We start from the raw sequence: 24,665 nt of genomic DNA, 5'->3' as shown, positions 1-24,665 counted from the left end.
TTGTTTTTTAATTTAAGTGTTAATAACTATAAATTTCCCCCCTTAGCACTTCTTGCTGTGTCCCAATAAGTTTTGGCATGTTATGTTTTCATTTGAACTTGTCTCTATGTATTTTCTAATTTCCCTTGTAATTACTTCTTTGATCCACTGGTTGCTTAGAGTGTGCTGCTTATACAAACTAGTGAATTATTCAGTTTTACTTCTGTTAATCACTTCTAACTTTACCCCCTTGTGGTCAGAGATGATATCTGTATGATATCTATCTTTTTAAATCTATCAAAACATAATTTCTTATATGTAGAAAATCCTAAAGTAGTCACAAAAACACCCTGTTAAAACTAATACATGCATTCAACAAACTAGCAGAATACGAAGTTAACAAGTTTCAGTTGTATTTCTTTATATTAACAATGAACAATCTAAAAAGAAAATTAAGTAAACAATTCTATTTACAATTTCAAAAAGAATAATATATTTAGGAATTAACCCAAAAGGTGAAAGACCTGTACAAACATTGCTGAGAGAAATTAAAGACGACCTATATAAATGGAAAGACATTCAGTGTTCATGAATTAAGGCTAAATATTGTTAAAATGTCAAACAATACCCAAAGTGATCTACAAATTAAAAGCAATCCTATGAAAATTTCAATGACCTTTTTAGGGCAGAAATAGAAAAACTAATCCTAAAACTCATATGAAATCTTAAGGGACCCCCGATAGCCAAAACAATCTTAAAAAAGAAGAAAGCTTGAGGACTCATACCTCCTGATTTAAAAATTTACTACGAAGTTACAGAAATCAAAACAGTGTGGTACTGGCACAAAAAGATATATAAGCCAATGGAATAGAATAGAGAGCTCAGAGATAAACCCTTGCATATATGGTCAAATGATTTTTGACAAGGGTGCCAGGACAGTCTTTTCAACAAATGGTACTGGAAAACTGGGTATGCACACGCAAAAAAAATGAAGTATGATCTTTACTGTGAAATTTTACACACACACACACACACACACACACACACACACACACACACCTCTGCCTCAGTTCCTGACATAGAACTCCTAAAATCCTTATAAACAGAAGTGATAGGAAAATCTTTTGTTCTAACATTTAGTCTTTGACCCCAGTTCTTGACTCAAAGCTCCTAAAACCCCTGCGATTTCCTAAGTGGTAAGAGAACTATAAGAATCTTTTGTTCCAATATTTGGTCTTTGACCCTGATTTCTTAGGGATCTTAAATCTCTTGGAATTTCCTGGATGACAGCTGTGTCTTTTGTTCTAATGAGGTGACTCTTGGTGGGCTCCTGGATATACGCTGGTTACCGGACAGACCAAGGCGTGATTAGAAACTTGGAATTTTTCAGGTCCACCCACCATTCTCCAGGAAAAGGAGAGGGGCTGGGAATGGAGCTAGTAAATCAATCACACCACATACCTTCATAAAGATCCCAATAATATAAGATTCAGAGACTCTGAGTGTGTGAACACATCTATATGCCAGGAAGGTGGCACATCCCCATTCCACGGGGACAGAAGCTCCTGCACTTAAGACCCTTCTGGACCTCGCCCTATGTACCTCTTCATCTGGAGGTTCTTCTTTATTCTTTATTATACTCTTTGGATAATACCAGTAAACAAAAGTGTTTCCCTGATTTCTGTGAACCATTCTACCAAATTATTGAGCACAAGAAGGGGGTCATGGGAACCTCAATTTATAGATGGTACAAGTGACAACCTAGGACTTGGGATTGGCATCTGAAGGAGGGACTCCTTGTGGGACTGAGCCCTTAACTTGTGGGATGCGATGCTAACTCTAGGTAGATAGTGCCAAAATTAAACTGAATTAAATCTAGGATAATTGTTTGATGTGTGGAAAACCCACACATTTGGCAAGTGTGGCAGCAGTGCGGGAGTAAAGGAGAAACATAGGAGGAGTATATTTTTCCTATTCATCTTCCTGACATCATATACAAAAATTAACTCAAAGTACATCCATGACCTAAATATAAGATCTAAAACTATAAAACTCTTACAAGAAAAGAAAACATAGGACAAAGACTTTCCAACACTGATTGTGGAAATGCCATCTTGGATATGACACCAAAGGCACAGGCAAAGGCTCGGGCAACAAAAGGAAAGACAAATTAGACTTCATGAAAAAATTTTAAAACTGCATCAAAAGACACTTTCTACTGAGTAAAAAGACAACCCAAAGAATGGAAGAAAATATTTACAAGTCATATATATGATAAGGAATTAATATCCAGAATATACAGAACTCTCACAATTCAACAACAAAAAAACCTGATTTGAAAATGGTCAAAGAACTTGACATTTCTCCAAAAAAGATACATGAATAACCAATAAACACACGAAAAAATGTTCACCACCACTAATCATTAGGGAAATACAAATCAAAACTAGAAGCCACTTCACACCAGTTAGGATGGCTACTATTTAAAAAAAAAAAAAGGTAAATAGTAAGTACTGGCCAGGATGCAGAGAAACTGAAAACCTTGTGTTCTGTTGGTAGGAATGTAAAATGGTGCAACAGCTATGGAAAACAATAAGGTGGTTCCTCAAAAATTAAAAATAGAATTATTATACAATACAGCAATTCCACTTCTAGGTATAGACCCAAAAGAATTGAAAGCAGAGTCTTGAAGAGACATCTGTACACCATGTTCACAGCAGCATTATTCAAAGAGCCAAAAGGTGGCAACAACCCAAGTGTCCACTGACAGATGAGTGGATAAATAAAATCTGATATATACGTACAATGGAGTATCATACAGCTTTCGAAAGGAAGGTAATTCTGTTATATGCTACAACATACATAAACTTTGATGACACTATGCTACAGGAAACAAGCCAAGCACAAAAAGACATATATTGTATGATTCCACTTATATGAGGTATTTATAGCAGTCAAAATTGTAGAGCCAAAAAACAAAAAAAAAGGTAAAAAGGTAAAAAAAAAAGAACAGTACTTGCTGGAGGGAGGAGGAAATGGGGATTTATTGTTTAATAGGAGTGTGTGTGTGTATGTGCGCGCGCGCATGCGTGTGTGTGTGTGTGGTTTCAAAGATGAAAAGAGTTATAGAAATTGATGATGGTGATAGTGCACAATATTATGAATATATTATCTTTAAACTGTACACTTAATGGTTAAGATAGTAAATTTTGTGTATTTTGCCACATTAAAAAAATTGGGAAGTAATAACTATGTATAACGTCAGATGGGGACTAGATTTATTGGGGTGATCACTTTGTAAGTTATATAAATGTCTAATCACCATGTTGTACACCTGAAACTAGTATTGTAGGCCAACTGTATTTGAAAAATTAAAAAAATTTAAAAAAAAAGAAATAAAACTGGGGGAAAAAAGACATTTGTAAAATGTTATGAGATGAGCTTGAACTTGCTTAAAGGTTCTAAATACTACAATCAGATTATTTTCCAGGACTCAAATAAATTACCTTTCATTAAATTCCTATTCCAATATCTATTACTTAACACATTTAATTCTTCTAAAAATCAAACAAAGAAAAACCACTTTGGTCTTATTCAATCTTTCCTAATTGACTTTACTACTCAGAATCAAGCGGAAAAGTTGTAAGGAGATATGAAGTTATTACTGTTCCTTCTTTGAGAGAAACACTGCAAGGCACCAAACTTCGTTAGTCTTCCAAAAGTCTGACCTTCTCTGTTCCTTCCCCACCCTATGCGCCAACAAAATCTGCCACTATATGTTTTGGTAAGGCTATGTTTAGCTTTGTAAAAAACTGCCTAACTGTTCCAAAGTGGCTATATCATTTTGTATTCTCACTAGCAATGGATGAGTTTTGAGTGTTCTACATCTTTGCCGGTATTTGGTGTGTTAGATTACAGCCATTCTAACAGATATGTGGTAGTATCTCATTGTTGTTTTAATTTGCAATTCCCTAATGATATCTGATATTGAGAATCATGTTAATTTGCCATCTTCTGTGTATCTTCTTTGGTGAGGTATCTGTTCAGGTCTTTTGCCTACTTTTTAACTGGATCGCTGCCTTACTGTTGAGTTTTAAGTGTCCAACCATACAAGTATTAGAAGAAAACACAAATGACTTCTCCCATAGCCTGGATGTTGGGAAGACTTTAATTATGACTGAAAATTTATTAGCAACAAAAGATTTTCCTACACACAAATAAAACCTTGAGCATATAAAAAGTTAAAAAAATAAATAAAAACCTCCAAAACATCTGTATGGCAAAAACAAAAACACATATACAAAGTGAAAGACCTGGAATTAATATTTACAACTTATTTCTTAGACAAAGGATTACTATTCCCAATATATAGTTTTTAAAAATAAATAAAAAGGATAACAACCTGATTGAAAAGTGGGCAACAAAAGATGAACAATTCATAGAAATGTAAACTTAAGTGGCCCTTAAATACATAAAAAAATTGATCAACCTTACTCATAAGAAAAAGGTAAATTAAAACTATACTGAGTTTGACAACACATTCTGTTGGTGAGACTGTTGGGGCCTCACACATTGCTAGTGAGAATGTAAAATGGTACAATCCTCATGGAGGAAAATTTGGCAATATCTAGCAAAGTTACAGATTCATATGCATATACATAAGTATTTAATCCTTTGGCCTAGAAATCTTTCAAGGAATCTATCCCAAAGATACACTAGCAAGAAATAAAAAGTCCTGAACAAAGCTATTTACTGCCATACTATGTTACAGCAAAAGATGAGAAATAACCCAAATGTCCATCAATAGGAGGCTAAATTATGGTATATTCATATGGTATATCCGATTATACAGCTGTAAATATGAAAGAAATCATTCCCTATATCGCTATGCAATAATCACCAAGAGCTATTATGTGTAAAAATCAGTTGAAGAAAAGTAATATATATATCACCATTTATCTTTTTTAAAAAGATGGGGTCACAAATATGTATATACATATTATCTACATTAAAAAAAATGGAAGAATGCCTCCATCACAAAAGCCAGGCGAACAACACAACATATATATTTTTATAGAACACAGTTTTGTATGATTTAAAAAAAATGGAAGGATGATTTTTTTTTTTAAGGCTTATCTGTAGGGGAAGGGAGAGAACAGGGTATAAAGAAAAGGAATAGAAGCTAGATTTCTCTAAGTATATTGTTATATGTAGATCTGACTTCAAATCATGTAATTGTTTTTCAAAACAAAATTCAAAAAGCAGCAGCAGCAATCCCAAAACATTAGAGGCAAAAATCAAATATATGTAGAACTGGTGACCTAACAACACAGAAAAACTATTCCGAATGACTTTAAAACATAGGGGTGCTTAAATTGTTTTAAATAATCATATCATTGTTACTAGTATGAGTGTTATGTTAAGACAGTTAAGTGCTGCTTATGTGATAAAGCAAATGAATAATCATGTTAGTCTCATTAAGAATCAAGTTTTCTGGTATGGAGAAAAAAGACTGAGGCAAGATGCGCTAAATTTGAATTGGAAATATCAAACTTATCGTGAAATAAATATAAATATATGTCTATGTATATATTATATGTATTTCCTAGTTCTGTCAACTAAAAAGTTGATCAACCCGACAGCAACGAACACCCCCAGACCTGTGGCATCTAAATATAATTTCTTATCAAAAAGAACAAGTTTTCTTGGGGGTGGGGGGGACACAACAGCTGACTCTAGTTCCAGGTAGAAAACGCACAAGATCAGTCTGAAACACCTTCTGTCAGAAAGCTGAAAGCTATGAAAGGCGACTGTGGCCATGGCAATATGGCAAACATCCTTAGGAGCAATAATATAAGGCCTTTAGAAATTTAAAAAAAAAAAAAGCTTTTGTGTCTGAAAAATTTGTGTAAATATTAGGATTTCTTAAAAAAAAAAAAGAGAGAAAGAAAAGAAAGGTTGTCAGAAGCCAACCTAAAGAGAATCGCAATTGTTAAACATGGAACAAACAACCTGAGCCTCAATAAGCACAATAATAATGAACTGCAATACATTACATGTGTTTAAATTCATGAGTTTGTAGCGATACTCAAAATTTTTAAAATCTCACTGGTTACTTTTGGAGAATGCTAGGAAAACAACTCATTATTTAAAAACAAATAACTGAAAGAATCAAATGTTTATTCTGCATTTACTATATATACTATAACTCAGTGTAACTGGTGAGGGAACATATATCTTTATAGAGGAATCTCTATTAGTAAATAATTAGAATGTCATCATTTTGTATGTGAAAAGGCTAGGACAAAGCTAATAAATGTATTAATATTAAGCTTGTGGAAAATGTGTTTAAGGATGCTAAACTGCAAGCTAAGTTTGAATTTTTTATTTTTGCAAAGTTTGAATTAAGTGAAAAAACTCTACAAAGTCTAGTTGTCAACACTTTTACTTCCCAAACCACGGATTTAATTCTGTACATTTTCTTTTTTATTTTTTGCACTGAAGCTTTCAACATTTTATTGGGAAACGGAATAGCTTATCATCAGAGGAGGTAAAATGAAATAAAATATAGTTGTTCTTTTAGAATTTCAATAGGAATTTGAAGAAGCCGAGGATGACTTGTTTCTCATATAATCACATAAAAACTATATAAATATTAAATGCTTGAACAATAAATATTTTTGAAAGTAAAAATCGGTTATAATTAAAAAGCGCTGAACTTCACTTTACAAATTTTATTGTTCTTTGGGCCTGTTTAGAAATGGGAAATTTTCCTATGTTGTTATCAGAAACAAAAAAAAAATTCATGTTTTTTTCCTATTCTGGATGATGGTATTATAATAATTGGGCCATATCACAGATCTTTGGTTTTCCACCAGTCTTGAGGGTACTAGATTTCATCATCACAAATTGTGAGGATATTATATCAGAAAAAAATATACTTAAATCTTAAGATGAAATGTACTTAAAGAATAAATACACTGTGCTTCATTAATAAGAGAACCTATGAATTACTAGTGGCCCTTCTATCTTTTGAGTAATAAAAACATAGAACACTGAACAGTATATTATTTAAAAAAATAAAAATTCCACCTCCAGAATCTGAATCTGTTTGGAAAGGTGACCATAAAAAGTCATATTTAACATCCCTTCTACAGATTTCTGGATGGTTCTCTAACTTTCTCTTCTTAGTTAACCTCTGTGGGCCTTGGTGTACTTGGATCCTCACTTAATGAACACATGCTCTGTGCGGTTCACCATTTGTAATATAGGAATGACCAAAGTACCCGTCAGAGCTCTAAACTCATGCATGACTCAGTTTGGAGTCAAGACTGAATCCAATAGGTGTCTGAAGAACAACAAAAATAAAAACAAAAAATGACAGCATGAAGGATACTAGGCATTGTGATTAATTTTACAAAGAAGCCATTTTTCTAGTTCTATATGAAGATTATAGTTTTAACTTCTATTTATTTTTTTAACATTTTATTTTTTAATTTCCCCCCTCCCTAATTCTGTACATTTTAATAATGACAGACAAGTCTCCTATATGTAAAATCTTTTCTATATCCTTTTTGAAAAGGACTTGCACTCCTTCAAGAATATCTCAGGCTCCTTGATAAGTGTTTATTTCCAAAATTTCGATTTTAAAAATACCACAACATTTTTGCAAATCCTCAATCCCACCCTTTATTAAACATATCCTGGAAAAATAAAGAGAAATGTAAAAGAACATGTGTACAGTTGAGTATTCACCTGGACTGCCCCCTTTCTGACAGAGCCCTGGTATGTATCAAGCACTGTACATGGATAGTCTCATTAACTCTTTTAAGAACCCAAGATACCCTTTCCTGATAAAAACTTAAACTAGGAATACAAGGGAGTTTCTCTATCCTGAAAAAAGGCACCTAAGAAACACTCACAGGGGTGGCTCCATAGTGTAGTGGTTAGCACGTCCGCTTTACACGCAGAAGGTCCTGGGTTTGTGCCCCAGGTGGGGCAACAAACCACACTGCCAGTATGCCAGGCCCCTGCCTGGAGGCATGCCCCAGCATGTGTGAGGAGACACCCAGCCTTCAGAGATCCAGTTCTTAAGGGGAAACGGCAACATCCATAGGTCAGGGGTGGAAGTGAGTGGGTGGGGGGAATTAAAGGGCAGGGGAAACACTCACAGCTAACATAATAAGGATGAAAGAGTGAACGCTTTCCTCCTAAGATCAGGAAAAGACAAGGATGTTCGCTCTTGCCACTTCTATTCAACATTATACTAGAGCAATTAAACAAGAAATAAAAGGGCAACCAAATTAAAAAGAAGTACAATTATATTCAGATGATATGATCCTGTATATAGAACATCCTAATCTACCGAAAGAAAATTGAACTAATAATGAGTTCAACAAGGTTGCAGAATATAAGATCAATATACAAAAATCAGTTATATTTCTATACACTACCCATGAACAATCTGAAAAGTATTTCCTTTTACATCACCATCAAAAAAATATTTAGAAATAAATTTAATAAAAGAAGTGTAAGACGTGTACACAAAAAACTAGAAAACATGGAGAGAAACTAAAGATGACAAATAAGTGGGAAGACTTTCCACATTCATGGACTGGAAGACAGTATTGTTAAGATGGCAGCACTCCCCATATCAATCTACACAGTACACAACAATCCCTATTAAAATTCAAGGTGATCCTAAAAAACAAAAAGGACTCAGAATAGCCAAAACAATTTTGAAAAAGAACAAAGTTGGGGGACTCTCACTTCCTGATTTCACACTTATTACAGAGCTGCAATAGTCAAGACAGTGTGGTACTGGCATAAAGATAGACGGATGGAAATGAGGTCCAGAAATAAACTCTTAGTTTTGATCAACTGATTTTCCATGGTCATTCAATAGGGAAAGAATAATCTTTTCAACAAATGAAGTTGGGAAAACTGGATATCCCCATGCAAAAGAACAAAGCTAGACCCCTACTTCATATCCATTAACTAAAAAGGATCAGACCTAATGTATAAGACCTAAAACTGCAAAACTCTTAGAAAACAGGAGTTATTCTTTGTCACCCCAAATTAGGCCATGGTTTCTTAAATATCACACCAAAAGTATAAGCAACAAAAGATACAACAAATAAATTGGACTTCATCAAAATTTAAAATTTCAAAAGATACCAATAAAAAAGTGAAAACACACAAACAGGAGTATGTGATCTGATAGAAAACTTGTATCCAGAATACATAAAGAACTCTCACAACCCAACAACAAAAGACAAATAACCCCATTAAAAAATGGGCAAAAGAAGTTAGCATTAATATGATGGCTAGGTGGAGGGCCAAGGGAAGGAGGGAGCAACTGGGGGGATCGTTTTATGAACTATATAACTGTCTAACCAAGGTACTGTATATTTGAAACTAATTTAAATAAATTTTTTTTAAAATGGGCCAAAGATTTGAACAGACATTTCTTCGAAGATAAACAAATGGCCACATGAAAAGATGTTCAACAACATTTCAGTCACTAGGGAAATGCAAACCAAAACAATGAGATAACACTTTACACTTAGTAGGATGGCAAGAAGATGGAGGATTAATAAATGTGAGGATGTGGAGAAATTGGAACTCTCAGACACTAGTGGTGGGGAAAATGGTATGGCTGCTTTGGAAAAAGTTTGGCAATTTCTTAAAAAGTTACAGTTATCATGTGACCCAATAATTCTACTCCTAGAAATAAAAACATGCCCACACAAAAACTTGTATACGAATATTCATAGCAGCATTAATAATAGCCAAAACATGGAAATGATCCAAATAGTCATCAAATATGAATGGATAAACAAAATGTGGGTTTATCCACGCAATGGAATATTATTCAGCTACAAAAAGGAATCAAGCACTGATGTAGGCTACAACACAGATGAACCTTGAAATCATTATGCTAAGTGAAAGCAGACAGACACAAAAGGCCATAATGTATACAATTCCATTTACATGAAATACCCAGAACAGGCAAATCCACAGAGACAGAATAAAGATTAGTGGTTATAAGGGGTTAGAAGGAGAGAAGAATGGGCACAGGTTTCTTTCTGGGGTGGTGAACATGCTCTGTGAGTACACAGTAGTGGTGGTTGTATCCAACTTATATTTCAATCAAATTGTTATTTAAAACATAAAAAAGAGCCAAAGCTAGGAAACTATTAGTGATGATCAGAAAACATGGTAAGAAAATGGGTAGAAGGTTCAAAAAAACTCAAGGTAAATGTTCAAAGTTCAACAGCAATTTTTTTATTAGTAATCATTTAGAAATAAAGAAATAACCCATTCACAAGGGTAACCAAAACTACAAAATACCTAGGAAAAGCTTAATAAGAAATACACAAAATCTAGATGAAGTTACAAAAAATATTTTAAAGGACATGTGACATCTGATTGGAGATGTCCATGTTCCTGGGGGTCAACAAGTCCCAAATTAATATATTTTATGCAACTCGATCCCACAACTGCACAAAATGATGTTTAAATATATATGAAAGAAACTGTAAGAATTACCAATAATTTTTAAAAAAAGAATTGGGAAGAGTCCTGTCCTATCCGATATCAAAACAGTGTGAAACTGTTATTAGGTTCAGTAATGGTACCAGCAGACAGGTTAATGAAACAGAATCTAGTCTCTCCAGAAGAGACTATAGGTTAGCTAAATAATCCAACCCTCCCCCTACTCAAATCGGTAGGGGGAGGGCTGGATTATTCAGCTAACCTATAGTCTCTTCTGGAAAAAACTGAGGTTAAGTTCTTATCGCATGCATAACAAAAAATAAAATTCCCCATAGATTAAAGATCTGATTTTAAAAAGAAAGCTATAAAATATTTTGAAGAAACTAGAAGGAACATTTGTATACTTCATTAAGTGGAAGGCATTTTTAGATAAAACAGAAAATCCAAGTCGGGAGGAAATGCCAATTTGATGAAATAATATTTCAAACAAGTGTTAATAAAATAACAAAATTAAGATAAATGATGTTGCAAAAGAAAATATCTGCTATACATGACCAATATCCTTTTCTAAAAATATATAAAGAACTCCTACAATTTGGTAAGAAAATGTCAAATAATCCAACAGATAATGAACAAATGATAAGCAATTTACACAATACTTAACCATAAACAGACAAAAGAAGCTCAATCTCATTTGTAATCAGTTTACGGAACAATGGGATTCACTGTAAAATCAGCACTTTCTATTCTGCAACCAACTAAGCCAGAAACCAAACCTTCCATATACTAAGGGATATCCATCTACGTTATCTCTTTAAAAACAGAGGCCAAGACCTCAAAGGCAAGGGAAGTAAAAGCAAAAATAAATGAATGGGACTACATCAAACTAAAAACTTCTGCTCAGCAAAAAAGACCATCAACAAAGTAAAGACAATCATCCAAGTGGGAAAATATATTTGCAAGCAATGCCTCTGATAAGGGCCTAATATCCAAAATATACAAAGAACTCATATGACTCAATAATAACAAAAAAACAAACAATCCAATCAAAACATGGGCAGAGGACCTGAACAAGACACTTCTCCCTAGAGGACATACAAATGGCCAAAAAATACATGAAAAGATGCTCAACATCACTAGCTACTGGGGAAATGCAAATCAAAAGCACAATGAGATACCATCTCACGCCTGTTACAATAGCTATAATCAACAGCTCAAGTAATAACAAATGTTGGAGAGGATGTGGAGAAAAAAGAACACTCCTACACTGCTGGTGGGACACAAATTGGTACAGCCACTATGGAAAACAGTATAGAGGTTCCTCAAAAAACTAAGAATTGATCTACCATATGATCCAGCAATCCCTCTACTGGGTATTTACCCCAAAGACTTGAAAATTCATATCCAAAAAGATATAAGCACACCAATGTTCATAGCAGCATTATTTTTGGTGGCCAGGACATGGAAGCAACCAAAGTGTCCTACAAGAGATGACTGGTTAACAAAGCTGTGGTACAATGGAATATTACTCAGCCATAAGAAGAGATAAAATACTGCCATTTGCAACATGGATGGACCTCGAGATAATCATACTTAGTGAAATAAGCCAGACAGAAAAAGTTGAAAGTCACATGATATCACTTATATGTGGGATATAAACCTAAAAGCAACAAATGAACAGGACAGAGACTCATGGACATGGACAACGGACTAGTGGTTGCCAGAGGGGAGGGAGGAGGGGGGTGGAGGAAAAAAAGAAATAAAATGTTAAATAAATAAATAAAATGTTAAAAAAAAAAATTGAGGCCGATAAGCCAACCTTTCACTCATATGTCTGTACTCCTTCCTATTTGAAATAGCTTAAAACAAGCATTTGCGTTAGGTATTCAAACTCAACTGATTGCAAAACAAAACCCAAAACTACAACCACCACTACCACTAGACATGCAAATTAAAACGAGAACTTCTAAAATTTAATCAGATTGACAAAAATTGAAAAAGATACCATCCAATACTGGAAAGGGTGTGGGGAAACAGGTCCTCTCTCACATCCTCTTGGTGGAAGTATGAGCTGCCAAAAGTCCCTGGAAAGCAGTCTAGCAGCAGCTATTAAAATGTACAAAGTGCATTTATTTTGACCCAGAAAACCACACAATTAAGATATTAAACAAAAGCCCTGCTATATCAGAAACATTTCCTTCACCTTCATGTTCTAGCTGAAACCTGGTTTCCCCTGAAGCCCTCTCTCCTGTATTTTCTCTCTTGTATCTGTGGGTATGGAAGTGAGAACTGTTCTCCTTGATCATTCCCACTTTCAGAGACTCATCTTCCCCTCTTAAAAAGTCTACCTTCATGTAGAGTAGATTAAGAGAAGTACCACGAGTGACAATGTCTGGGATCAGAATCACGCTCTGGACTTCCTTTGCTGTGCTCTGTTTCTTAAAACTAACTATATAGCTCTTTCTGTTGCCCCCACTCACTCACCTGTAGTTGAAACAAATCAACATTTAGGGCCAGAGAGAGAGTGCTAGATGGTAGGAAAGAAACCAGAGTTCTGGATTCAAATTTAAGCTCCTACTAACCTGTGCAAATTACCCACCGATCCTAGTTTACTCATCAATACCGGAACCTACACCACTTGTCTATTGGGATGAATCAATGATACAGCGGATCTAGAGCACTTTGGGAAAAGTAAATGCTCACTAAATGTTTAAATGACATCAAAAACAAAAGCACTTTCAAATCTCAAAATTTCATCAGTGTATACCACTCACAATCCCTTCCTTGTTGGGAGTTATTTGCTCACTTCCAATCACTGCCTTTCACTCTAAAATTTTAGCACCTGGCTTCCTATCATTCTTGCCAACCCTATTAGTGTCCAGGTGATCTTACTATTTGCATAATTGTTCTAACAGTCTGGTCTCTCAATTCTCTGTCTACCATTCCTCCATGCACTCCTGGGGTCAAACCCTAGACCTCACTATTATCAGTAACTGCAAGCCCTCCACACGCCCCCAACACATCCTTTCACCTCTTCAGCTTCCTCTTTCTAACGTCCTGTCTCTAAATTCTTTAACCCTGCCGGGACCTACAGTCCACTGATCCTACTACTGCCTCATCACTTTACTGCAGTGCCACTCATGTCCTCACTTCCCATCTAACTCATCACAAATTCTATAATCAAATATTATAATCACTCCCATGCACACATCCTCAACTCCTTTACCACTGTATCATAATCATATTCCTTTGGCTAAGCCACAATCTTAAAATTCCAAACCTCTGCACCTGTATCCTCACAGCTGAAGGAGGCTGAGTGTTCTTACTTTAAATAAATTTATGATCACTAACCTCAAGTGGCTCCATAATACTGCCTGGGCTTTATACTAGTTGTCTAGTCCATTCACTCCCACTTTCCTAGATGACCATAACTTTTTTCTCCTCAAACTTCTAACAATACCTCCCCCCATCCTTATTTAGTTCATAATCTTGTTTCTTATATCACAGAGAAAATAATTAAAAGTTCCAACCAGCAAACCAACCCACCTACCTGCATCTGTGCCACCATTCATCTTTTCTTTTACTATGGATAAACTTAATTGTGTTCCTGGCAAAGGCCAGTTCCTCCTGTCTGTACACCTGATCCTCTCCCCTCTCATTTACTCAAGGATATGGCAATAGCAATTTTCCTACTTCTGCATCGGATTTTCCCTCTCTAGTGCATGTTCCTCATCGGCATACAAAAACATGCTGATATTTCTTCCAAATTAAAAGAAAAAAATCAGTTGCTCTTCCCCACTCCAGCTTGTGCCCAATTCCTTTCCTCTTTAGAGCAAAACCTGCAGAAATCTCCAATTTCTCATGCCATTCTCTTGAACTCACTCCAATCAAGACTTCACCTCCATTCCAATGAAACTTCTTAGTCAAGGTCACTGATGATCCCCATGATGTAAATCAAAAGATCTGTTCTCATTCCACACATTTCTTCACTTGAATTCTAGGACAATACACTAGTTTTCTTCCTACTTCCTTTGCCATTTAGTCTCCATCATATCCTTAGAATGCTAAAGACTGAAGTGTCCCAGATCTTAGCCCTCTGAGCTTTTCTTCTTTGTGTATACAGTAGTACCCCTTTATCCAGGGTTTTACTTTCCCCAGTTTTGGTTACCTCCAAAAATATTATATGGAAAATTCCAGAACAAATTCATGAATTTTAAATTGTGTGCCATTCTGAGTGGCGTGATGAAATGCTGCGTTATCCCATTCATCCCACCCGGGACCTGAATCATTCCTTTGTCCAGTGTATCCGCGCTGTATATGTCAGACATCTAGTAGCCGCCTTAAAACTATCTCTGTCGTATGCTTGTGTTCCAGTCACCCTTATTTTACTTAATAACGGCCTTAAAGCACAAGAGTAGTGAGGCTGGCAATTCAGATATGCCAAAAAGAAGCTATAAAGTGCTTCAAGTGAAAAGGTATGTACATATAGGAAAAAACACAGTATACATGGGGTTTGGTACTACCTGTGGTTTCAGATATCCGCTGGGGGGGCGGGTCTCAGAATGTACGCCCCTCGGATAAAGGGGGACCACTATATATTCAGAATCCAACTCCTCCTCATGACCACTTCCTCCTTCATCCTGATCTAATCAGTCCTGGACCACTGCAAAGATTTCCTAATTGGTCTCCCTACCCCTCCCATATCTTGGCTATCCTCAAGAAAATAGCCAGAGTGAACCTAATAAATCACAAACTCTGTCATTACTCAAAATCTTTCATGGCTACCCATCTTACCTCAGAGTTAAAGCCAAAATCCTTACAACAGCCTAGAAGGCCTTCTATGAACTGGCCCTGCCTCCCTGCCTTTAATTCTCTGACCTTTTCTCCTACTACTTCCTTCCTCCCGCTCAGTTCTAGACACACTGGCCTCCTGGCCATTGCGGAACAAGGTCCCTGAAGACCATGCCTTCGCGCTCTTGTACACTTTATTCCCTCAATCTGGAATCCTCATACTTCTTTCAAATTTTCACACAAATGACACTTTTTCTGGGAGACCTTCCCTTGATGATCCTATTTAAAATCAAACACTTCTCAAAATCCCCTACTTATGTTTCTCCACAGCATTTATCACCATCTAACACAGTATACAATTCACTTATTTATTCTGACTCTTCCCGGTCTCTTCCCACTGCAATGTGAGCTCCACAAGGGTAGAAATTATGTTTAATATGCCGCTGTATCCTGTGCCTCGAACTATAACTAGCACATAGTAGGTGCGAAATACATAAGGTATGCTTGGGAATGGGATAGATGTATACGTACAAGGATATTCACTGCAGCATTATTTGTAAGAAATCAAAAAGTGAAAACAGCCTGATTGTCTACCTTGTCTACTAAAACTACACAGTAATAATTATGTGTAATATTCGAGCATTTAAAGTTTGCCAGGGCTTTAGGAATACTAACATTTAATACTGAAACAACCCCATGAGGTAAGTAATATTACCAGTGCATAGATGAAGAAACTAAGGCAGAGAAGTGACTTTTCCAAAGTCACAAAGTACAGCAGATCCTCAACATTATTCAGTCCAACTTCGTTTCCTTTTAACAACTGATGAGCAGCTGTAGGAACTTAACTCTTGTTTCTGTCACTTAGCCTATGGCAAAATTGGTTTCATTACATATTTTTTCACTTAACGTTGCAGAAGCTTTTCTCGGTGTTAAGTGAAGACTTACTATAATTAGAGAAGCTAGGATTTAAATCCAGGCTGTCTTCATGACCACTTACTATGCTATACTTTCGTAAGTAAAATATGATCCTATTGCAATAAGACAAAGAGAACTCTTTTCCAATGAGAATGGGACCTATAACTAGCCAATTAATTAAAGTCACTTAAAGTGAGGAATAAAAACATTTCATACATTAAACACTTCATTTAAACATAAAGCATACACATTTATGCAGCAATCTTTTGATAAAAGCCATTCTTTTTCTTTAGGGAATGGGCCCACTGATATTCTTTGAAGTCTTTCTGGCATAAACTATGTCCCTAAGACACTAATTTGATTTCCTGACAACCCCAAACACTTGCTAAGCAGTAAGTGCATAATCCTTACCTGACTGATTTCTCTCAAAGATATCTTTACACCTATCCTGCCCATACCTGAGTAAACAGCAACTCTCTAGCAGCTTGCCTGCTACAGCCTTTCCAAAGCATTTGTTTTTCAGATGAACAAAAACTCTTTTTGACCTATTTTCTTGGTTTATGTAATATATTCATATGACAAATATAACGAGCACACATTGGTTTGAGAGCAAACACAAATGACTCTTGTCAAGAGCACAACTCAATTTGTGAGAGCAAAACTACCTGGGCATATTAGAGTATAGACCTCAGAAAATGGAGGACATTTGTTCAGTTAAAAGCAAGTTAGGGTAAGAGAGCTTATACATTGAGCATCTGTGTATCTGTATAGGCAGAAGAAAAAAGTATCCAAAGATATACAATAACCTGGAAATGAGGATGAGGGGGAAAAGATGAGATTTAATTACCTTTTTATACAATTTTATGCTGCTGACTTGCAATAAGCATATATTAACTTGGTGTTTTAAAATAATTTTTTAAAATTACAGTTGGCATATATTATATTAGTTTCAGGTGTATTGATAAATTTAAGTTAAATAAAAAAGATGTGTACTTGAAACTAATTGAAATAATTTTTAAAGATTAAAAAAATAAAAAAGATGTGAATTTGGTAATAACATCCCCATTTATAGACAAGAAAAGATTCAAAGAAGTGAGAATTTGCCCAAGGTCGCAGAACTCACCAGAAGCTAAGTGAAGGAAGGCTAATTCAAGGTAGCCTCAAGTTTAAAAGCTCATATTTTCTCTACGACACCAAATTCCCTGGCAAAAGATTCAAACAGATCTCTCTATTATTTTTTTTTAAATACATGAACAAAAAACACTATGTATTTTTTCCTTCAAGTAATAAAGAGTCAGATGAAGCCAAAAGGGAAAATTTTCAAAATGAGTTTGATTCTATAGCCCAGAGTTAAGGCCTAATTTTCTATAATTTAAGAGAACAAGGGTCAGACCTTAAAATTTATTTAAGAGAAAAGAAATTTCTTATTCCAGTATAAGCAGAAAGAGATGATGTCTTCCTCCACTGGCCGTGGATAGCTATAGCTTTAGTCCCTTCTCTCTGTTCATGTCATCCTTCTCAAGTGTTCAAACCTAAAGGCAGCAAACCAAGACACTAAGGGAGTCTGTCAATATTTGGAAATTTGGGAAAGTGGACGTCAATAAAAGTAACCTTCCCCATACCTGCATTAGCTCTTCTTAAAACCTATTCTTTCCCATTGAAACAGCGTAAAACAAATGTCTGCATTAGTTATTCATACTCAAATGGTTCCAAAATAAATAAGAGAAAAGGATAAGTACAAAAATCTTGGAAGACATGAAACTGACTGAGAAACATGATAAGTATACCATAGGGAGTTGCGATCAAATCACATGTCACAAAAAAGTAAAATAGAGGAAACATGAGATATCCAAAATATTTTACTTTCCCTAACTTCAATATATCAAATGAAGCAACATACTGAGAACCAGCTCCTAGCAGTGTCACCCTGTTCTGTCCTGACCCCTGCAGAGATTCAAAGCACATGCTCCATAGTGTTAGTGAAGCAAACCTGAAACCTAGTGTAAGTCACTCCCTGGTTGAAAAAAATTGTGATAGCTCCCATGCCTACAGATTAAAATTTAAACCGTGTGTTTTCCACTTCCATTTCTCTAACTCCATCACAAGAAACACACTCCATGTCCATACCTTCCTTGAGCTGATTCCTCAGCTTTGAACATCCTCCTGCCCTCCACTTGTTGAAATCCTTCTATTCCTCCTGCAAAGTGGCGAAGCACAGTGGAACAAGCCCATCCTTGAAATCCAGATCCGGACCCACTATATTTTTGACTATAATTCCATCTCCACTACTTGACAGTTAAATGACCTTAAGTGAATACTTAAATAGATCTGCTTCCTCACCTAGGAGCAGGCATACCACCTCTGACACTTTGCAAGGCTATAGTGAAAATTAAGCACAACTGGCAATAAACTACCATCTTGCCTAAGGCCTAGTAGATACTTAATGGTAACTACTAAGCCATTCTTCTCTCCTCCTCCTACCCTTATCAATATTCCTATCCTTCCCTAAATTCCCCCAGCACTTTGTTTATACCATATCATACTCTGAGCACTAACATAACTACACAATACTCATTATTTATGTATGTCACTGGCCTCTCCATTAGGTTATAGACGTTATGGGTATGGATTTCTAAATCTCCAGCCACTTCGTAGTTGTGCAAATTACCTGACCTCTCAGAACCTATTTCTTTATCAATAAACTGAATGGGTGCTAACACCTTACAGTGTTATGCAGAGGTGGAAAAGAGTTAATGTACATCAAATATCCGGTATAGCGCTTGACACCTAGTAAGTTTCAAAGACTGTTTAATAGCAATCTGAATGATGACTCTGATACAGCAACTGCTTAAAGAGCACATAAATGTAAAACACATTTGCCTTATTAAATATAATTTCATAAAGCAATCTTAATACAACTTTAACCTGCTACTAACCTCTTACTGACATAGATGTCCAATGAAGACTAAAACAGAAGTTCCTAGGCATTTTACCTCAGAAATGCTAACACATTTATGATCTTCCAGAAGCAGACTAAGTACATCATGTTATAACTCACATCACCTCATTACATTTTAACATGAGGGCTTATTCCTGAAGATTTGTAGGGGGTGAAATGGTCTGCCAAAGTTACTGCAATCAAATGTCAACTACTTCTGTATTTTTCCATTTACACACTTCCAACGCACTGCTCAAGTTTTTAAAATTAATGTATAATTAAAACATACAATATCCTATAAATTTCAGGTGCCACTACTAAATTTAAAAAAAAGCACTTCAAAATTAATTACAGTGAAATCTAATCACAGTGATTACAGAAAAGTGAGAACTTGCTAAAAAAAAAAAAAAGACAATATGACAGCATTTGCATTCCACTCAGTTGAACACTGATACTTACACAGGTTGTACAGCACACAAGTCAAGAGCTAAGAAAAGGTTCTGTAAAGATGGACCTGGCTTTAAATCTGACACCACCCCTTACCAGCTGTGCAACCTAAACATGTTTCTTCTTAAGCCTCAGACCTCTCATTTGTGAAATAGCGATTGTAATAGTATAAAGCTTAGTGTTGTATTAAATGCGATAAGTATGCTAAGTGTTTAGCAAAGTGCTTACAACATCATACTCAAATGGTAGTCTAACTAGCAGTGCCTGAGTGCTAAGGTTCTTGGTAAATTGCTGAAATTAATAAACATTTAGCACATTTTACATTAGGAAATAAGTGTACCATTACCTTTAATTCTCTCCTAAGTTAAATAATGATTAATAAGCAGCAATACTGTTTGGGACCATTTTAGTTTACAAAGCCTTTCAGAAACCCATAAACACAATTGATCTCCAGAATGTCCTTAGGAAGTACACATTTTTAAGAATACACATTTTTAAGATACATATTTTAGAAGAAAATTGGTATCCATCAGGTTAACAGCCAAGATTACCCATCCTAGTGGTCCTCTCCACCTGGATTCTCGAACTCAGAGAAAAGCGCTCAGTGTGAAAAGTTCTTAACCTCACATCCACTAAAAGGAGGCAGATTTCTGCAAGTTACCACTCTCCTCAAGCAGAGTCAAGCACATGACTCCAGGAATAAGCCCAGGGTAGTAAACCCCGTCAGAAGCCACTGATGACATTTATAATGTTGCATTCATTTGTTTCCCTACTTGGTGTCCTCCCACACCTTTAGGGCGGGGGCCAGGCCTGCCCTTCCCCCACCAAAGCGCCCAACACAAGACCTGGCACCCAAGAGGCCCTCAATAAATATTTGTGGAAATGGCATGAGATGCTCATAGGAGATTTTCCAAGCACCCGAAACGAACAACTCCGCAGTGGAGATTAAGCGTCCCGGGTAGATCCAGAGTCGTTGGGCGGAGAGGGTCCGACCTGGGAAAGATGGCTGAGGACGGGCGCCGCTAAGGGACACCAGGGAAGCTGACCCGCTGAGGGGCGAGAGCAGAAGCGGGTCTGGCAGCAGCCAAGGCCGAGGACCGACAGAGGTTCGGGGGTCGGGGGCAGCAGGGCAGTTGGCGTCTTGGGGGGAGGGGGCCGCCTGCTGGTCTGAGAACTTCGGGCCTAATCTCAGGAGGGTTCTGGGCTCCTGTAGAGGCCCCCTTCCCAGCCCGCGGCAGCACGTGCTGCACCGAGTGTACTCGCTGCTACCTGAAACTGCAGCAGCTTCTCTGTCTGCTCCTGGGTTAGATCCCGCTCCTCAGGCGCCGCCATTTTGCCGCCGCCTCTACGCTTCTGACCCGTCCGCACCGTCACCCGCCGGAACTGATCTCAGCAGTCACCACGTCCGGTCGGAACGGCAGCCGGCGCGCAACTGCGTCTGCGCGTACTGGCCCAGCCGGGGCTGGTAACTGTAGTGAGAGTTTCTGCCGCCAGAGGGCGCCACTTTCGAACCGATCCCGAACGCTTCCGGAAATTGCCGAGGGGCTGTCGGTACCAGTCGCCCTCACGATTTCGGCGAAGAACGGATCCGCTACGGACCTAAGACCTCTAAAGAGATTGCCAAGAGCCGAGAAGTCCCGAATATGCTCGACAAACTCCGGAAATTCCTGAATGCCACTCGGCAGATTTCGGCCGCCTCCTAACCATTTCCCCGTAATCTCTGATATTCTTCAACATTTCATAGGAAATTGTAGCAGTTCCGAAATGTCGGCCGTTTGACGTTTCATTCCTGCCTTAACATTTCCAAACGCTCCTGACCATCTCTCGGGAGATTCCAAAAGTCCCCGAATACTAGTTGTGCATTTCTGACACCGCCTTCGAGCCGGAAGCTGTGGAAGGCTGTGGCCGCGGGAAAATCGCTGATGGGAAGTCGCTCGCTAGGATTGTTTGGACTCAGCTACCTAGGTCTTTGATGTTTAATGGCGAAGCTTTCCGTCCACTCCCGTGCGAGTGACTCTGCTGCTGCCTCAGGCCTTGCGTCTCTCTTCCTTGTGACTGACAGAAGGATGATCCCGGAATGGGATCAGGAGACAGGTTCTGGTGCAAGTGCCAACTTTGCAAAGTGCTGGACATCCTTGGGGAAACCACCTCCTCTCTGGGCTCAGTTTTGCCATTGGTGGCATGAGGTTCCCCAGTAGACCGTGACTTGTGGTCTCAGTGCGTTCTCCTCGGATGCAGACCCTCAACCTTTGCTCAGTCTTAACCCCACCCCTCAATCTCTGTGCTTTCCTTGTCCCTTCCAACTTGCCACTTCTCTTCAGATCTCCCTTGTGCATTTCCACTTCTTTTCTCCTGCCATCTGCCTCTTCTGACCACTGTCCAGAAAGCCTTGGGTAGGCAGAGGAGTCGGGTAGGCAGAGGAGTCAGGATCTCGTGCAAACTCCCGATGTGACTCCTGACAAAGCCCTCCCCCGCCCCGTGTCCTCCCCTTCTGCAGAATCCCACCCCTGCCCGCTTCACAGGTTGACCGGGTGAGACAAGAAAAGGTGCTTTGAAAGCTAAGTCCTGTGAAAAGTACATTAAAAGATGGAAGGACTTTGGTTGTGGCTACTTCTTCCTTTCAGGCGTGTGTCAGTTCTTACCAGGTCTGCACAAACTTCTCAAAAATGTCTTGGAATTTTTCTTACACCTTTAAGGTAAAATTGGAAGTCAATAGCTATGACTTTAGAGAATTTATTATATCGACTCAAAGCTCGGAGGAGACATACTGTCCAACATCTCACGTAATGTTGGATTCAGACAAACTAGATGAGGGATGGCCAAGTCAGATGCCCTCTGGATTTGTTGCACAATTCTGATTTAAGATGTACTCCCTCGACAGACATACTTTGTAGTTATATTAAACACCATTGGATGTTTTTCATTTCCTGAAAGAGACATACACATTCTTGGTCTACATTTCTGTTTTCTTTGAATAAAGACATAGTTCCGAGAAATATTTCACTTTTTTTTTTTTTTTAACTCCACCATAGGAATGTGCCTCAGTGTGGGGCATACAAAATGGCAAACTGGAGAGTCCCTTCCCTGTCCAAACAAAGGTGATTTCTGCTTTTAGCTGCAGCTGATGGCTTTGGTGTAAGACCGGTATAGCCAGAACTTCTCATTTTTAGAGAGCGCCTAAAATTTGGGTCTGCATGTGTAATCTCCCATTTTAAAATGGTGATAACTCAGTTTTTAGGAAAATAGCCACAAGAGCAAGCCAGCTTGTGAGTGACCAGTCTGCCCCTCTGACTGTCATGGTCTCCTTTGCCCTGGAAGAGGCTGGCCTTGGAAAAAACATAAGATTTTTTTTTTTTTTTTTTTTTTTTTTTTTTTATAAATTCAAGGTGAAGAGTGTGGAAGTGTCATTAATTATCACCTTGCCCTCTCCTTTAAGAAGTGTTTTTCCTTGGCCTTTATTTTGCCTTTTAGAGCAGTGCTAGCCGATCAAAATATAATGTGAGCCACATGCAGAATTTAAAACACTCTACGAGCCACATTTAACAGGTGAAATTAACTTTAGTAATATATTTGATTTAACACAGTCTATCCCAAATATGGGGTTTTTTTTTTTTGTATTGTCTTCAAAAATCTGATATGTGTTTTACACTTAACCCCACACCTCTTTTTGGATTAGCCACTTTTGAAGTACTCAATTGCCACACGTGAAGAGTGGATTTTGTGTTGGAAATGCAGTTCTAGAGCATTCCAAAGACCTTTTTAATAGATGTATTAATTATATCCATCTATGGATTTTAGGAATTCATTCAACGAATATTTATTGAATGGCTCTGGATAAGATGCTGCAAAAGTAAACAGGACACAGCGTTTCTCTCTAAGAAGACACAGTTTAATAGAAAATTAATTTCATCACTCTCTGGAAGGATGTGTGTGTATGGGAGAGGTTTCTGAGTCCCAATTCTATGCTTATAACACACTGGGATTTGTGACTGAGAGATGTCACAGAGAATCTAATGAATATCTGTTTCTCTAATCCTAGTAATCAGATTTTGCTGACACCTTACCATTTTGTTCTTAGCAAAAGACAAATTCTGTCCTACTGAGTCATGGAATCCTAGAACAAGCCCTCGATTTCTGAGTAGTTGGAACATAAAATATTTCCTATGAGTTAAAGCCATGGCATCTTGATTGCTGAGTAAAGCAGACCATTGAGATATCAGCAACAGTTTTTGTTTGGCCTCCTACCAAATCAAATTAGTCATTATAGGTTAAGTGGAACCAACAAGAATTAAGGTGACACATCTAGATTCATCCAAAAAGTAAGAGAAGGGATGAGAAAGGTAATACCAGCACCCAATAGTATGTTATAGAGCCTCAGGCTTCTGCTGGACGTACTTGGACTGATGAAACAAATTAAGGGTTGAAGGCAAAGTTTTGCCTTACATAAGTTACACATTCCTCTCTGCTCTTCAGGGAGACCTGAGTACAAACTCTGATGCCACCATTGACTGTGTACTTTGGCAAGGTAACCCTCTCTAAACCTCCGTTTGATTACCTCTCAATTGTAAACAGAGTAATAGTTCCTCCCTCACAAGGTCATGGCGGGGACACAATCATTTTTAAAAAGTAAATCAGATCCTATCATTCCCTGGCCCAAAACCCTCTATTGGCTTCTCATTGTCCTCAGAATAGAATGCAAGCTCCATACCATGACCTACAAGGCCCTACGTGATCTGGCCCTACTGCTTCTCTGACCTCATTACTGGGAACTCATTATTCTCAAGCCTCCACCTCATTATTCTCATTTGTACCTCAGGGACTTTGCACTTGCAGTACCTTCTGCCAGGAGCCTTTCCTTGAGCCCTCATATGGCTGACCCTTTTGACATTCAGATTTCATCATGCATGTCCTGCATCCTCAGAGAAGACCTAAACATGTTAAGCTTTCTTCAAAGCACTTATCACTGGATGATATTATCTTGTTTACCTGCTTATTGTTGAATTCCCAGCTCTACATTTCATGAGGGTAAAAATGGCCATGTTGGCCTGGGCCACCACTGAGTCCCCAGGGCTAAGAACTTCATTAGGCTAAAATACAA

The 24,665-nt window shown here is 37.5% G+C and overlaps 1 protein-coding gene across 1 annotated transcript in view; it reads right to left on the bottom strand.

Moving 5' to 3' along the window:
* The window catches only part of FAF2 (Fas associated factor family member 2), a 57,754-nt gene extending 36,768 nt beyond the window's left edge, over positions 1-20,986 (bottom strand). The window contains exon 1 of the mRNA XM_039880014.1: positions 20,837-20,986. Within this exon, the coding sequence (XP_039735948.1) occupies positions 20,837-20,899 (63 nt within the window). The 5' untranslated portion in view covers positions 20,900-20,986. The remainder of the gene's footprint in view (positions 1-20,836) is intronic.
* Between the last annotated feature and the right edge of the window lie 3,679 nt (positions 20,987-24,665).

Source organism: Pteropus medius, unplaced genomic scaffold (genome assembly GCF_902729225.1).
Source record: "Pteropus medius unplaced genomic scaffold, Ma_sr-lr_union100, whole genome shotgun sequence".
Lineage (NCBI taxonomy): Eukaryota > Metazoa > Chordata > Mammalia > Chiroptera > Pteropodidae > Pteropus > Pteropus medius.
The sequence above is the reverse complement of the archived record's forward strand: the minus strand, read 5'-3'. Positions and strand labels throughout refer to the sequence as shown.